The 14,528-nt window shown below is 40.6% G+C and overlaps 1 protein-coding gene across 1 annotated transcript in view; it reads left to right on the top strand.

Moving 5' to 3' along the window:
- Positions 1 to 4,492: 4,492 nt before the first annotated feature.
- Positions 4,493 to 14,528, top strand: part of ric8b (RIC8 guanine nucleotide exchange factor B) — a 25,966-nt gene continuing 15,930 nt past the window's right edge. Inside the window, 15 exon segments of the mRNA XM_037768309.1 lie at positions 4,493 to 4,681; positions 7,555 to 7,602; positions 7,690 to 8,319; positions 9,665 to 9,676; positions 9,678 to 9,771; positions 10,867 to 11,018; positions 12,231 to 12,254; positions 12,256 to 12,336; positions 12,660 to 12,719; positions 12,721 to 12,777; positions 12,779 to 12,806; positions 12,939 to 13,083; positions 13,217 to 13,254; positions 13,257 to 13,306; positions 13,308 to 13,336. Of these exon segments, the coding sequence (XP_037624237.1) occupies positions 4,598 to 4,681; positions 7,555 to 7,602; positions 7,690 to 8,319; positions 9,665 to 9,676; positions 9,678 to 9,771; positions 10,867 to 11,018; positions 12,231 to 12,254; positions 12,256 to 12,336; positions 12,660 to 12,719; positions 12,721 to 12,777; positions 12,779 to 12,806; positions 12,939 to 13,083; positions 13,217 to 13,254; positions 13,257 to 13,306; positions 13,308 to 13,336 (1,532 nt within the window). The 5' untranslated portion in view covers positions 4,493 to 4,597.

Below are 14,528 nucleotides of genomic sequence, written 5' to 3'. Positions count from 1 at the left end.
GCGACTGTCGACCGGGGCAGACTGTCCTCAGTGTGCCCCAACCTCGTCGTGCCACGTCCCACATAAACGACGCCAGGGGTCTGCGGCGATGTCGGCAACCCACCCGACCCGTCTTGAAACACGGACCAAGGAGTCTAACGCACGCACGAGTCAGCAAGTGCAAGCAAAACCCTGTGGCGCAAAGTGATCGCCGACGCACCGGCGCATCACCGGCCCGTCTCGCCCGCACCGTCGGGGAGGTGGAGCGTGAGCGCGTGCGAAAGGACCCGTAAGATGGTGACGAGAGGTTAACGTCGCGCTGCCGTAAAGTGGTATCGGTGCCATTGTATCGGAGCCGTTTTGCGAGTACGAGTACATGAGCACAGTATCGGAAACGATACACGATACTGGTATCGGTATCGGTATCGGTATCGGTGCATCCCTCTGAATCAGTGATGATTGTGGTGTAACTGTGCGGAGGTTTAATGAATTTTTTCTTCAACGATTGATGTGTTTTTTGCTCACTGCTGGAGGAAACAAAAATCAAATCATAAAGATTGAACTTGCAGCAAAATCATTTTTTAAGAGTGCAATGCTGCTGCCAAGCTGTGCCTTTGTTTTAAGGAATGTACACCTCCGTTTCCCTCGTCAGTCTCACGAGTCAGCACACAGATCATCCCACCGACCCTCAGCCAGCTCTGTCGGTGACGGGCGGGTCAGTGTGCCGTAAACTGCCACTGACACCGGTCCGGTCTCAGTGACACCGCTGCCTCCTCTCGTTGCTCAGCACTGTGCAGCATCTTGTCGCGGGCTTGCTGCAGGATGTGGACGAACTGTACTGCCTTAACGTTCTTTTGGGAACACCAGTTACACACAGCGGCACAAAGACAGACTCCTCGATCGGTGTGTTGAGGTGTCTCCATCTGGGATAGTTTTTTTTAATGATTGAATGCAGTGACTCAAAAACAACTGTGCGAGTTTATTCCGTCGCAAGATGATTTTTTTGCTGTTTTACTGTGACATTATATAAATATATATATAGTATGTATTTTCTGTAACTTTGTAACATGGTGTATTCTTTATTTTCTATGTTACAATTGGTACTTTGTTCTCTGTTTTGTATGGTTAGTGAAAGACGCATTAACCTAGGGTTGTGTGTTTTATAATGCACTCGAAGCTACTGAGGACCTATTACCCTATGGGTATTTATAAAAAAGGGAAATTATCAAAGTGTACAGTAACATGAAGTCTAGTCACTTTTCTGTAAATAAAAGCACTGGAAACCGTCTGTGGTGACAATTTAAAATCTTGGTCAAATTGTCTTCTTTCTGTGTAAAAGTCCACAAAATAATTTTATTAAACACATTATTGTATCTATTTAATAATCATAATCAATGTCAGCACTGGAGCAATTGATTAAGTCCTGCTCTTTCTATCCTTTCTATGCCTGTTTATAAGACAGCTGTAAATTTTTTTAAAGGGACTGTTTGTAAGAATCCTAAATGTCTTATTAACAGCTTCACCTGTGTCCGTTAAGTCAACTAAAGTCAGCGTCCTGTTGCTGGCGCTTGTGCTCGCTCTACATAGACATGAAGGAGCATCGCTCAACACAGTGAGGAGACACACGTCAGCTAAAAGCACAATATCACTCTATATTTCAGCTGCTTGGCAGTAATGTTAGCTGACCAGACCAAGGTCTCTCCATGAATCAATGCTGATCCTAGTGTTGGCTTTTCCCGCCTCAGCCTCCCGACCGCGGCCAGAGGGAACGGGGGAGACGCCGGAGTTTTGGTCGGAGACGATAACGTATCTCTCTGCGGAGCCCCGTCACTTCACAAGACACGGGAAACCTCTGTTGGTCTGGAGGAGCTGCAGCAGTTATTTCTGCACAAACGTCCACTGAACATTCACTAGATATTCTCAGAGCTAAACTAACTCTTCTGCAGTGTGGAGTGAGCAGCATGCACGTGAGAGGTGGAGAGAGAGAGAGAGAGAAGGAGCGTGGTGTCTGAGTGAAGGCAGGCAGAGGAGCAGAGCAGACACAGCATCGTCTCCTCTGTGTCCTCTGACCGCAGTCGGGAGGCTGGAGCAGGAAGAGTTAACACTGTTTAACAGACGGGCTTCACTAGATACAACCAAGAGGTTTTGGTGCTTCACTTTAGTTTGTGTTGGAGTCTGAGTCTGAACAGCGTATACACACGCGAGCGCGCATGAGACACCAACCCACAATGATTTATACCTGGAAGAAGTTACAAACAGTCCCTATTAGTATATTCTATCCCTAATAGAATAATTTAAGGTAGATTTCACTAATAACTTAACTTTATAATAACTGACATGTTGCCTTTTAAAAATGCATAATTCCACTTTCGCCTCCCGTCAAATCTCCGTCTTACGTTTTGATGTTGAAAAGGGAAAAAAACATTTTCTGAAGTCGTCTGAGCTGATTGTTTCTTCTCTATCTCCGCGACGCAGTGACAACACGGTCAGTGGGGGGTTGGGCCGGTAGCACAAGGGCCACACTGCAGAAAGAATTACATTTGTATAGAGAGAATGTCCCGCTGGGCCGGGGTCATTGCACCTCAGTCCCGTAACCTTTGACCTCTGACCCCTGCCGAGATTTGTATTTATCCGAACATGGATCCTCTGTGTTGCGCCTCTACGAAATCCTGCAGGATTCACAACCGAGACTTTGAATTTAGAAAAACCTGTTAAGAGCAACAAAAAAATAAATAATTAAATGTCCAACCCCCTATTGTGGTTTAATCATCTGACCTGAGTGTCAATATTAATATCTGCTGAAGATTTCAGAGGAAGATTGGTGATCCTGGGTTCGTGCACGAGGATGCATGACCACTATAGGTCTCATCTCTGACATCACCAAACAAGCACCTCCATTTTTGTGTGCTTTAAAATAAGTCTATAACTCACTGACTCAAGGATATTGCTTCTGCAGAATTTTTTGTATGAATCTAAAAAAATCAAAAAAAATCAAGAGATTTATTTGAAAATGTAAGATTGCAATTACAGAAACAAATGATGGGTTAATATTCTTAAACTCACAGTATCTATACATGGATAATGTTAGTATTGTCAGTGAAATACACCTAGTATGAGCCAAGTAGAAGTTTCTGTATACTTGTCATCTCTGATAAGTACATAAAAAGTAAACTGAAAGTATACTCTATTTTTCTAAGTTTAAAAGACACATACTAATAGCACACTTGAATAAACTTCTTTTTGGTAATGGTATCTGATCTTTTTCACATTAGTAGATACTAGCACCATCTATTCTCACTAAGGCAACGTGTTCTGCCTGGAAACGAGGCTCTGAATCCAGACTTAGTAAAAGCTGAGAATATTCAAGAGATAAGATCAGATATTCCTTTATTAGTCCCTCAGTGGGGAAATGTGCAGTGTACAGCAGCAAAGAGGATAGTGCAAAAAACAAGATGCACCAGCTAACACTGTAAAAAAGAGCTAAACAAAGTGTAACAAAATATGAACCATTTAAATAGAAAGAAGTATAAAAATAGGAGCAGGATATACAGTATTGACAATAAACAAACTATTAATAAAAATTGAACAAGTGGAAAATGATATTGCACAGTGAGAAAAAATAGCTGTTTGATTACTTAATAGTTAACATAGTCCATAAGTTTTACAGCTTAGTTGAGTGGCATCGACTTTAACTTATTTCTGATATGTTCCTTCAGATCTTTAAATATTATATAGACTGTTTTGTAACTGAAGAGCTAGAAGTTAGATAGCTAAGTTGTGTTCTTCAGTGCAGCCATTCTGAGGAGGCCAACAGCAGCTGAGTTTCTGAACTCAAGTGACATTAACACATTAGGTTCATTTGTACAGTTAGTTATTGATGGATTAAAAAGCAAAAAACAAGAAGCATCAGCTAACACAGTAAAAAAGAGCTAAACAAAGTGTAACAAAATATGAACCATTTAAATAGAAGGAAGTATAAAAACAGGAGCAGTATATACAGTATTGACAATAAACATCTATTAACAAAATTGCACAATTCGAAAATGATATTGCACAGTGAGAATGAATGAATGAATGAATGAAATTAATGAATGAAATTAATGAATTAAATGAATGAATGAATTAAATTCCACCTGAAGATATCAGGTTATTGATGGTAACCTAACACCAGCATTTATGTTATGTTTATTATTATTTATATTATGCAGTATAATCACCAGACTGTTGATTGGCGTATTAGAGTATTTGGATACTATATAATATGTTTAAACTGTATATGTGTGCTGCACTGAATCAGCCTAGTAGAGGAGAGAACAGCCCTGAAGTGAAGTGATGGAGAGGCAGTCAGGGGAGTTTCCCTGTTGACAGCAGCAGATCAAGGCCTCTAGAAGAAGGCTAGGACACTGATGGGGAGTACGCATGCGCAGTGTAACTGAAGCTGCGCTCCTGCGTTGTGATTGGCTCAATTTCGGCTAGATTCTACTGCGCATGTGCTATGACCCTCGAGATGTGACGTATGATTTAGCCTCCTCTCATAGGCCTTGCAGCAGCAGACCTGGCTGACACTCATTCAGCTAGCCTGACAGCTAGCTAACTGCTCTAACCTCAGATAAACAGCATGGAGTTAAATAACATGTTATCACAGCTCGACACTTCCAACGAAGAGGACATCGAGAAGCTTCTGCGGCAGTTCATTAGAGAGGTTAGTGGAGGCTCTGCTCGTTATTAACTCAACCACAACAACCCGCAGCTAGCTGCAGCAGCTAACGGCAGCTAGCTCACAGCTAGCTCAACAGCTAGCTGTGAGCTAGCTCAACATCTGGCCAGCAGACTGAGCTGCAGTATCACATGATGTTACATGATGTCACATGATGTTACATGATGTTACATGTTGTTACATGATGTCACATGATGTCACATGATGTTACATGATGTTACATGATGTCACATGATGTTACATGTTGTTACATGATGTTACATGATGTTACATGTTGTTACATGATGTTACATGTTGTCACATGATGTTACATGATGTTACATGATGTCACATGATGTCACATGATGTCACATGATGTTACATGTTGTTACATGATGTTACATGTTGTCACATGATGTTACATGATGTTACATGTTGTTACATGATGTTACATGATGTTACATGATGTCACATGATGTTACATGTTGTTACATGATGTTACATGTTGTCACATGATGTTACATGATGTTACATGTTGTTACATGATGTTACATGATGTTACATGTTGTCACATGATGTTACATGATGTCACATGATGTCACATGATGTTACATGTTGTTACATGATGTTACATGTTGTCACATGATGTTACATGATGTTACATGATGTCACATGATGTTACATGATGTCACATGATGTTACATGTTGTTACATGATGTTACATGATGTCACATGATGTTACATGATGTCACATGATGTCACATGATGTTACATGTTGTTACATGATGTCACATGATGTTACATGATGTTACATGATGTTACATGATGTTACATGATGTTACATGATGTCACATGATGTTACATGTTGTTACATGATGTTACATGTTGTCACATGATGTCACATGATGTTACATGTTGTTACATGATGTTACATGATGTTACATGTTGTCACATGATGTTACATGATGTCACATGATGTCACATGATGTTACATGTTGTTACATGATGTTACATGTTGTCACATGATGTTACATGATGTTACATGATGTCACATGATGTTACATGATGTCACATGATGTTACATGTTGTTACATGATGTTACATGATGTCACATGATGTTACATGATGTCACATGATGTCACATGATGTTACATGTTGTTACATGATGTCACATGATGTTACATGATGTTACATGATGTTACATGATGTTACATGATGTTACATGATGTCACATGATGTCACATGATGTTACATGTTGTTACATGATGTCACATGTTGTCACATGATGTCACATGATGTCACATGATGTTACATGTTGTTACATGATGTCACATGTTGTCACATGATGTTACATGATGTTACATGATGTCACATGATGTCACATGATGTCACATGATGTCACATGATGTCACATGTTGTCACATGATGTCACATGATGTTACATGATGTCACATGATGTCACATGTTGTCACATGATGTCACATGATGTCACATGATGTTACATGATGTTACATGTTGCATCGTTAAACATCTCACACCAAACTAATGAATGAGTCAAACTGGACAATGCTGCTGTTAACACCACCAACGTATGCTAATGATGCTAATGCTGCTAATGCTGCCTGCTCACAGTGCACCTAGAGTTATACAGAGTTATATAGAGTTATACAGAGTTATACAGAGTTATATAGAGTTATACAGAGTTATATAGAGTTATATAGAGTTATACAGAGTTATATAGAGTTATACAGAGTTATATAGAGTTATATAGAGTTATACAGAGTTATACAGAGTTATATAGAGTTATACAGAGTTATATAGAGTTATACAGAGTTATATAGAGTTATACAGAGTTATACAGAGTTATATAGAGTTATACAGAGTTTATACAGAGTTATATAGAGGTTATACAGAGTTATATAGAGTAGAGTTATACAGAGTTATACAGAGTTATATAGAGTTATACAGAGTTATACAGAGTTATACAGAGTTTATACAGAGTTATACAGAGTTATACAGAGTTATACAGAGTTATACAGAGTTATATAGAGTTATACAGAGTTATACAGAGTTATATAGAGTTATACAGAGTTATACAGAGTTATATAGAGTTATACAGAGTTATACAGAGTTATACAGAGTTATACAGAGTTATACAGAGTTATACAGAGTTATATAGAGTTATACAGAGTTATATAGAGTTATATAGAGTTATACAGAGTTATACAGAGTTATACAGAGTTATATAGAGTTATACAGAGTTATATAGAGTTATACAGTGTTATACAGAGTTATACAGTGTTATACAGAGTTATATAGTGTTATACAGAGTTATACAGAGTTATACAGAGTTATATAGTGTTATACAGAGTTATACAGAGTTATACAGAGTTATATAGAGTTATATAGAGTTATACAGTGTTATACAGAGTTATACAGAGTTATATAGAGTTATAGAGTTATATAGTAATATTAGCATGCTTTAGCTCGGCTACTGGGAAGTGATTATGTCATTTTCCAAGAGGCTGGGGTTCATTCATAATAAGTTGTGTTTAATATGCAACTATATCTGTTTATATTACATCTATTTTTATATTTTATACTTCTAGTGTAATACCTCTGTTTAGATTTATTACATCTACTTTACCTGTTTTATTTGCTTTATAACTGTGTGTGTTTTACCTGTTAGATGTTTCACCTGCCTCATTTAGTCTTGTCAAGTATTTGTTTTAAAGCACTGACCAGAAGTGGCAACTGTGAATCTCGTTGTATTTAATACGATGACAATAAAGCGTTCTATTCTATTCTATTCTATATGTGTCTGTGAGGTGTCAGTCTGAGTTGTTTGGTGTCCACAATGATCATCTTGTCTGTTTCAGAACAGTCACACCTTCAGTTTTGACCAAAAGGAGGAGACCCTGCGGAGTGTAAGTACTAGTTATCTGAGCAGTTGGTTATTAGATGATCATTGTAGCCCAGTTGTGTTATAATTTTCTCATTCTGTGTCATTTCAGAAGCTGTGTCAGAGCGTGTTGTCGGTTCTCGGGAGGAAGGTGCAGCCCAGCTGTCAGAAGACATGTCTGGAGACACTCCGCATCCTGTCCAGAGACAAGCGTGTCCTCGCACCTGTAGCCACCAGGGAGGGCATGCTGATCCTTGGAGGGATGGCGAGGCTGAACGCTGGAGAGGAAGGAAATGACAACCAGAAAAGCTCTCAGGAAGACACCCTGTCAGAGGAAGAGGAGAGGGTGGTGGTGGAGGCCTTGAAGTGCCTATGCAACGTGGTGTACAACAGTCCTGCAGCTCAGCAGGTCAGTGTAGACGTGCAGCTGGCTCATGGCCTCTGTGCCAACCTGCGTACAGCCCGCACATGGCACCATGAGGTGGGCCTCTTCACACTGCGCCTCCTCTTCCTGCTGTCTGCACTGAGGCCCGATGTGAGAGGGGTTTTGAGGAGAGAATTGCATGCTGTGAGACTACTGACGGAGGTCCTGGAGCACACCCTGGATGTGAGCTGGGTCGGTCCCTATGAAGCCGCCCGTCCAGATCCACAGGCCCTGCCCATGCCTGCAGCGGACAATGAGAGATCAATGGAGGCGCTCAAAGCCTTGTTCAACCTCACACTGTCTGACACTGGTGGTGAGGTGAGTGTGTTGTAAGGCTGTTTTACTCCAGTCTTTTGGGTTTGTTCTCTGACTCGTTGTCATAAGTACAGTACGTATGGAGGGGTTAAGAGCAGATCAAGTATGCATCACCAGAAACATAAATGTTTCTGGCTCAGTCATGTGGTCAATTACAGGTTAGACTGTCTTTTGTCCAGAGAGATCATACGTCTGCTCACCACTGCGGCGACTTCAGGAAACAAAAAGCAGCTGAGAGGCTGAGGTTGGGCCGGTTCGCTTGTCCGATGCGCTACTTAAATGATACACTGAGATTTGAAAAATACGTTGAACAAAATCTAGTTTAATGAAAATTATCGACTTATTATAACATGCACAAAATCAATCAACAGCGATCAAAAGGAAAATACGGCGACCCACTCTTCCCACTCTTCCCTCTCTTCCCTCTCTTCCCTCCTCTTCCCTCTCTTCCCACTCTTCCCACTCTTCCCACTCTTCCCTCTCGTGAACAGCTGATTATATAAACTATGGGTGCCGCCCATATCCATGTGACCCAAATCATCCCGATCATATAATAATAAATGACAATATCCCCAACACTAACGAATACCAACACCAAAAATATAAACCATCACAAACCTAACATTAATACAAACATTAGGTCACCAGTAAGTCGTGACAGTGAGCCAGCATGCACAATACCAGGACCCTGAAACTGAAGCAGCTAATGGAATTCAGCCATCAATAATGTTATTTATATACACCTGTGATTTTCCTACTGTGATAAAATGTCTCTCTTCTTTCATAGGCTACAAACACACAGTTCAAAAACACTGTAGCATCTCATCCTGTGAATGAAATGGGATGATATTTGGTACATATGCTTTCTGACCAGGTGTCATTATTATATGTGGTTGTGATTGATGGTCGTTCATGACGTAGTTATCATGTAATAGTTTGTAGCTACAGCTGATTTCTGAAAATCACTATCAAACTTGGCAGTTTTGCCACATTTCATGTAATTTGGACTGAAGGGGACACGTGACCGCGGAGGCTGCATCTGACACAGCGTAAGTCTTAATGACACCAAATTTAGTTCTTAGTTGTCCAGTTAGACCCCCCCCCTCCTCTGTGATACCGTAGAAATCCAAACTCCCTCTTCCTCTGATCTCACTCCGTCTCGTAGCTCTCCTCTTTTTGCTCTTTAGACGCCTCGTTGAATTTGAAGGCAGCTATTTTGCAGTTAGTTTGCTTCCAGGTCCCTGTCCATGTAGTTTGAGTATTTTCTACCTCTTTGTTTTGCTTTACTTCTGAACAATGAAAACTGTCGGCTTGGAATTCATGTTTTGTACATCCTTGAATTTGACAGGAGGACGACCACCCAGTTCCGACTCATCGCCGCTATCCTGCGTCATCTGTTGATGCTGAAGACTGAGACCGAGGAGAAAACGGAGGAGGCACACAGGTGGGAAGTCTGTCCTCTTTAATATTTGAAACTCTTTTCGTGAGCTACACCGTGAACATTTTATCAAGGCGCCCTGCACTTTACAACCTGTGAAACCGGTCAAACTTCATTTGAAACTGATTTGCATAGAAAATCACCCGTCTGGCGTCTGGAGAAGCGCTGAGTGTCCACCAAGCAGCTGTGAGTGAGCGAGCGGCTCACTGCAAACTAAGACTTATAGCCCGCGGTCCGATAGCAGACTGCGGTGTCGTGGGAAAATCAGAGATGTTTCTTTGGAGCCTTGTTTGGTGTTTCATCTTCTAGATGCTCTGTGCTGTCGCAGTATCTTCTTCTCATGGTAATTTAATGCAGGAATGCCAAGAATCTGTGGCCACACACTGAAATTTAAACAGCGTCATATAAAGAGACTGATGTGTCTCTTGACCTGTGGAGTCGGTGGCTGAGCTGGTCCATTGACCAACCTAACTTTGTTTGTTTGAATGTGAGTCTGTGACAGAGCTGGTCTAAGTGGAGTGTGAATGGGTAAAGTTGTTTATAAAGAAACAGCAAAGTGACATGAAAGCAGGTTTGAGGTGTAAAAAAAATCTGAACCAACTTTAAGATCCGTGTTGCATCCATCACACAAATAAGAAGACATTTCAGGTTTTCTTCTCCAATCACAAACATCCTGACAATACAAGATTACTCTACACACTAGCACACAACATTATAAGGGTTGCCTCTCCAGGTGGAGCTACACACCACCTTTTCCTCCTCACGGTTATGAGTCGTGCATCGGAAGAGCTGTGATATTTGGTGTTGGCAGAATATTCACCATATAAGCTGTTTCCTCCATCTCGGCTGTCCAGCTGTCCCTGACAGCAGCTTTATGTCTTCTCAAATCCATCATTTCAGAGGTCTCATTATTTGTCTCTAATTGGCCATCGTTGGTCTTCTCAGACAGTATCGACATAAATATCCAGATCAAATAGATAAAACTCGGGCAGCCTTGATGAATCTGCCAACAGTTTAGAAATAGAATTTTCTACTTAGTAACACACAGCTGGGTATTGTGGTGTTGTTATTAAGTCATTAAGATATATTTTATATTTTTGTTTAATCTCCAGCCCATGCCATCAACCTGCTGAATAACCTGCCCGTGTCCTGCCTGGACGTGTTGATTGACGTGCCTGTCCAGGGAGGACTGGAGATATATGGTGGGAAAAACATGGATGGAGTCCAGATGTTGATAGACTTCATGGAGAAAAGGATGGACAAGGTAAAGTTCATCCTCTGCAGCGAATACAAAGAGAACTGGCTGTTCACACACTGAGACTCTCCTTCAAGAGCGGTTAAATATATCACAGTATAGTGCACGTGATACAAGTGGAGTAAACGCCTGAGCTTCCATGTAAACTAAGATGCATACATTTTAAACAAAGGTAGCCGGCCACGGGACACATTTTTGTGACATCTTGCATTTATTTGATATTTGAGATCTGAATACAGGAAACAGGGAAGCTCCTCGGCCTCGCAGAACGAAAATATACTCACAAATAGGGATGTTAATAATTAACCGTTTACCGACATTAAGCATTTTAACCGATTAACGCTATCGGTTAAAACGGTTAAAAGAATGTTAATAATTAATTAAAAAGCTGAGAAAAACTCGTCACTTAAAGGAGAAAGAGCTGGTCCACCTTAAGAGAGTCTGAGCCGGCGTTACAGATACAGTGAAGTTGTCTTCCGTCTATAGCTCGCTGAGCGGAGGAGTTGTAGCCTCGTAGCATTTATTCACTGACAGATAAACGGTACACACACTGTCTGCTACACCTACGTTCACAGCTAGAACGCCACCGACAACAGTGTTTTGGAAAACTCACTGAAGTTACACCCCGCTGACCAGAGCGGATGTGTGTGACTACAGCGAGCACGGAGCCACCGGCAACGCTAGCAGCTGCTAACGTAGCACAAACACACACACTGTATGTAGGGTAATCGCTATCGTTAATCCGGGCAGACACACAGCTGACAACCTGCTAAACTACAACTAAATGTGCGGTGGAGACTTTTACTGTGAAAGTGGCTGCATGTCCGCAACACTACACGCAGCATCGTAGCTGCTAAGTTAACGCTCCCGGACGATGAACTGGAGGACTTCAGTCAAGGAATATCTGTTGTGCTCCTGCAGCTGGTACACCGCTGCATGCGAGGCACAAATCTTGTCGGTTAATAATCGGTTAACGAGGATCGGTTATCGGTTAAGAAAATTTTTCAAAATTTGCATCCCTAGTCACAACTAGTGCAGTGCCCGTTCAAAACGGACACGTGACACACCACTTTACTGCATGTCATCAGGTCTCTCATTCACCCATCTGGTCTTTACCTCATTAGTCTTCATATTATATGTGTGAGCACCACTGATTATAATCTATCCACTGTTTCCAGCTTGTGCAGCTTGTGAAGTGTTTGTGGTTTGTGTCTCTCCAAGCAGGGCTCCAACTACAAAGAGGGTTTTGACTCCGGTGCTCAGCCTCTTGACTGAAGGATCCAGACAACACAGGGAGATCCGCAGATATATCAAAGCTCAGGGTACAGTAGCTGCCGACAGATTTAAACTGAGATAACAGTAAAGTATGTGAACATTTCTGATGTGTATGTGACATTCTCATTGAGTTGGTCCTCTAATCTGGAACGCCAACATCTGTCCTGCTGAAGTGTCTGAGTAAAAGTACACCACTGCTCCAAACCTCTTTCATCGATGGCTTCTCTTTTCCATTCATGGACCACCAGGAATCCTAACCAGATTGAAATGGACCTCATAGCTGTGTGTGTTGATTAGACTTAGGTTTCAGAGGTTGTTTATAGTGACAGGAAAACAATGATCTGATTATCTTGTGTATAATGTCTGCTCCTTCAGGTACTCCCCCCACTGAAAGATGTAAAGATCAGGCCAGAGATCGGCACCACCACCAGAAACAAAGCTGGTTCGCCTTATGACACACGTGGACATGGGTGTGAAGCAGACGGCTGCAGAGTTTTCTCTTCGTCCTCTGCAAAGAAAGCGGTGAGCAGCGATCGGGTCACAGGGAGGAACGTCGGGCGCAGCGCATCAGATGAGAAAATATGAGACTGTTTGAGACACGTGTACGTTTTGATGTAACCTCACAACCTCGTGTGTTTGTGGTGTCTCTTGTAGTGGACAACCTGTTGAAGTACACAGGATATGGAAATGCAGCAGGACTCCTGGTGGCTCGAGGACTTCTGGCCGGAGGGAGAGGAGAGACTCAGTACTCGGAAGATGAAGACTCGGACACAGAGGAATACAAATCTGCTAAAACTTTGTGAGTTGAAAGTCTTAGAATAAAGCATCGACAATCCGATGTCAGTTTGTTTACTATGTTAATCTGTATGCATTGATCATGTATGAATCGGTTTTGCAGCTGTATATTAACTTTGCTCGTCTGTTTGTTCCAGCATCAAACCCATCACCGGTCACGTGGAGGAGCCGATGCCGCACCCATCGAGGAGATGACCGAGGAGCAGAAGGAGTACGAAGCCCAGAAACCTTGTCAATATGTTTGACAAGTTGTCCAGGTAAATATATACTAATCTAGACTCTTCTATGGGCTGCAGAATCCTCTCAGGTTATTCTTATAATAATACTGTAAAAAGTGAGTTTCTATGGAGCACTCTTGTTTTTATTTTGACAGTGGACAGTAGAGAGGTCACAGGAAATGAGAATAAATGGAGGGACAAATGCAACTACGGTCTTTTCGCTCGGACTCGAATCGGGGATGTTTTCGATAGAGTGGTGTTAAACCCGTCGGTCCAGAGGACATCCCATATTTAGAAAGGTTTAGTCTCCACCAGGCTCCTAATCTGCATGTAAATGCACAACGTATGTTATAAAAAAATATCAATAAAAAACTAAAAAAGTCAAAGTATAATGTGTAATTAAAAAGTCAAAGTATAGTACGTCAAAAGAAGTACAAAATAATAATAGTATAGTATGTTGAAAAAAATCATAATTCTAATATGTAGGAATGTATAGTGTGTCGAAAACATCATAGTGTAGTATGCTGAAAAAAAAAATAGTTTGTCGAAAAAAAGTCACGGTAAAGCAAGTTGAAAAAAAAGCCGTAGTATAGTATGTCGAAAAAAAGACATGGTATAGTATAGTATGTTTAGTATAGTATGGTATGGTATGGTATGGTATAGTATAGTATAGTATAGTATAGCATAGTATGTATAGTATAGTATAGTATGTATGTATAGTATAGTATAGTATAGTATGTGTAGTATAGTATAGTATGTGTAGTATAGTATAGTATAGTATGTATAGTATAGTATAGTATAGTATAGTATAGGTATAGTATATATGTATAGTATAGTATAGTATGTATAGTATAGTATCTGGAAAAAAGTCAGAGTATGTTGAAAAAAGTCATAATATAATATATCGGGGAAAAAAATCACCCGCAACCTCCAGATATTACAACCGAATATCGACCACACTGAGCTATTTCACAAGTCACAATATAGCATGTAAAAAAAAGAGTACAAAAAAGTCATAGTAGTATGTCGAAAAAAAGTCATAGTTTAGTACGTCCAAAATAATAAAAAAAAAAAGTCATAGTTTAGTACATCCCAAATTAAAAAATTAAAAAAGTCATAGTTTTAGTACGTCCCAAATTTAAAAATTAAAAAAGTCATAGTTTAGTACGTCCAAAATTAAAAAATTAAAAAAGTCATAGTTTAGTCCAAAATATAAAAAAAAGAGTCATAG

Source organism: Sebastes umbrosus, chromosome 4, assembly GCF_015220745.1.
Source record: "Sebastes umbrosus isolate fSebUmb1 chromosome 4, fSebUmb1.pri, whole genome shotgun sequence".
In the NCBI taxonomy this organism is placed as follows: Eukaryota; Metazoa; Chordata; class Actinopteri; order Perciformes; family Sebastidae; genus Sebastes; species Sebastes umbrosus.
This window is presented reverse-complemented; position numbering and strand designations above follow the sequence as displayed.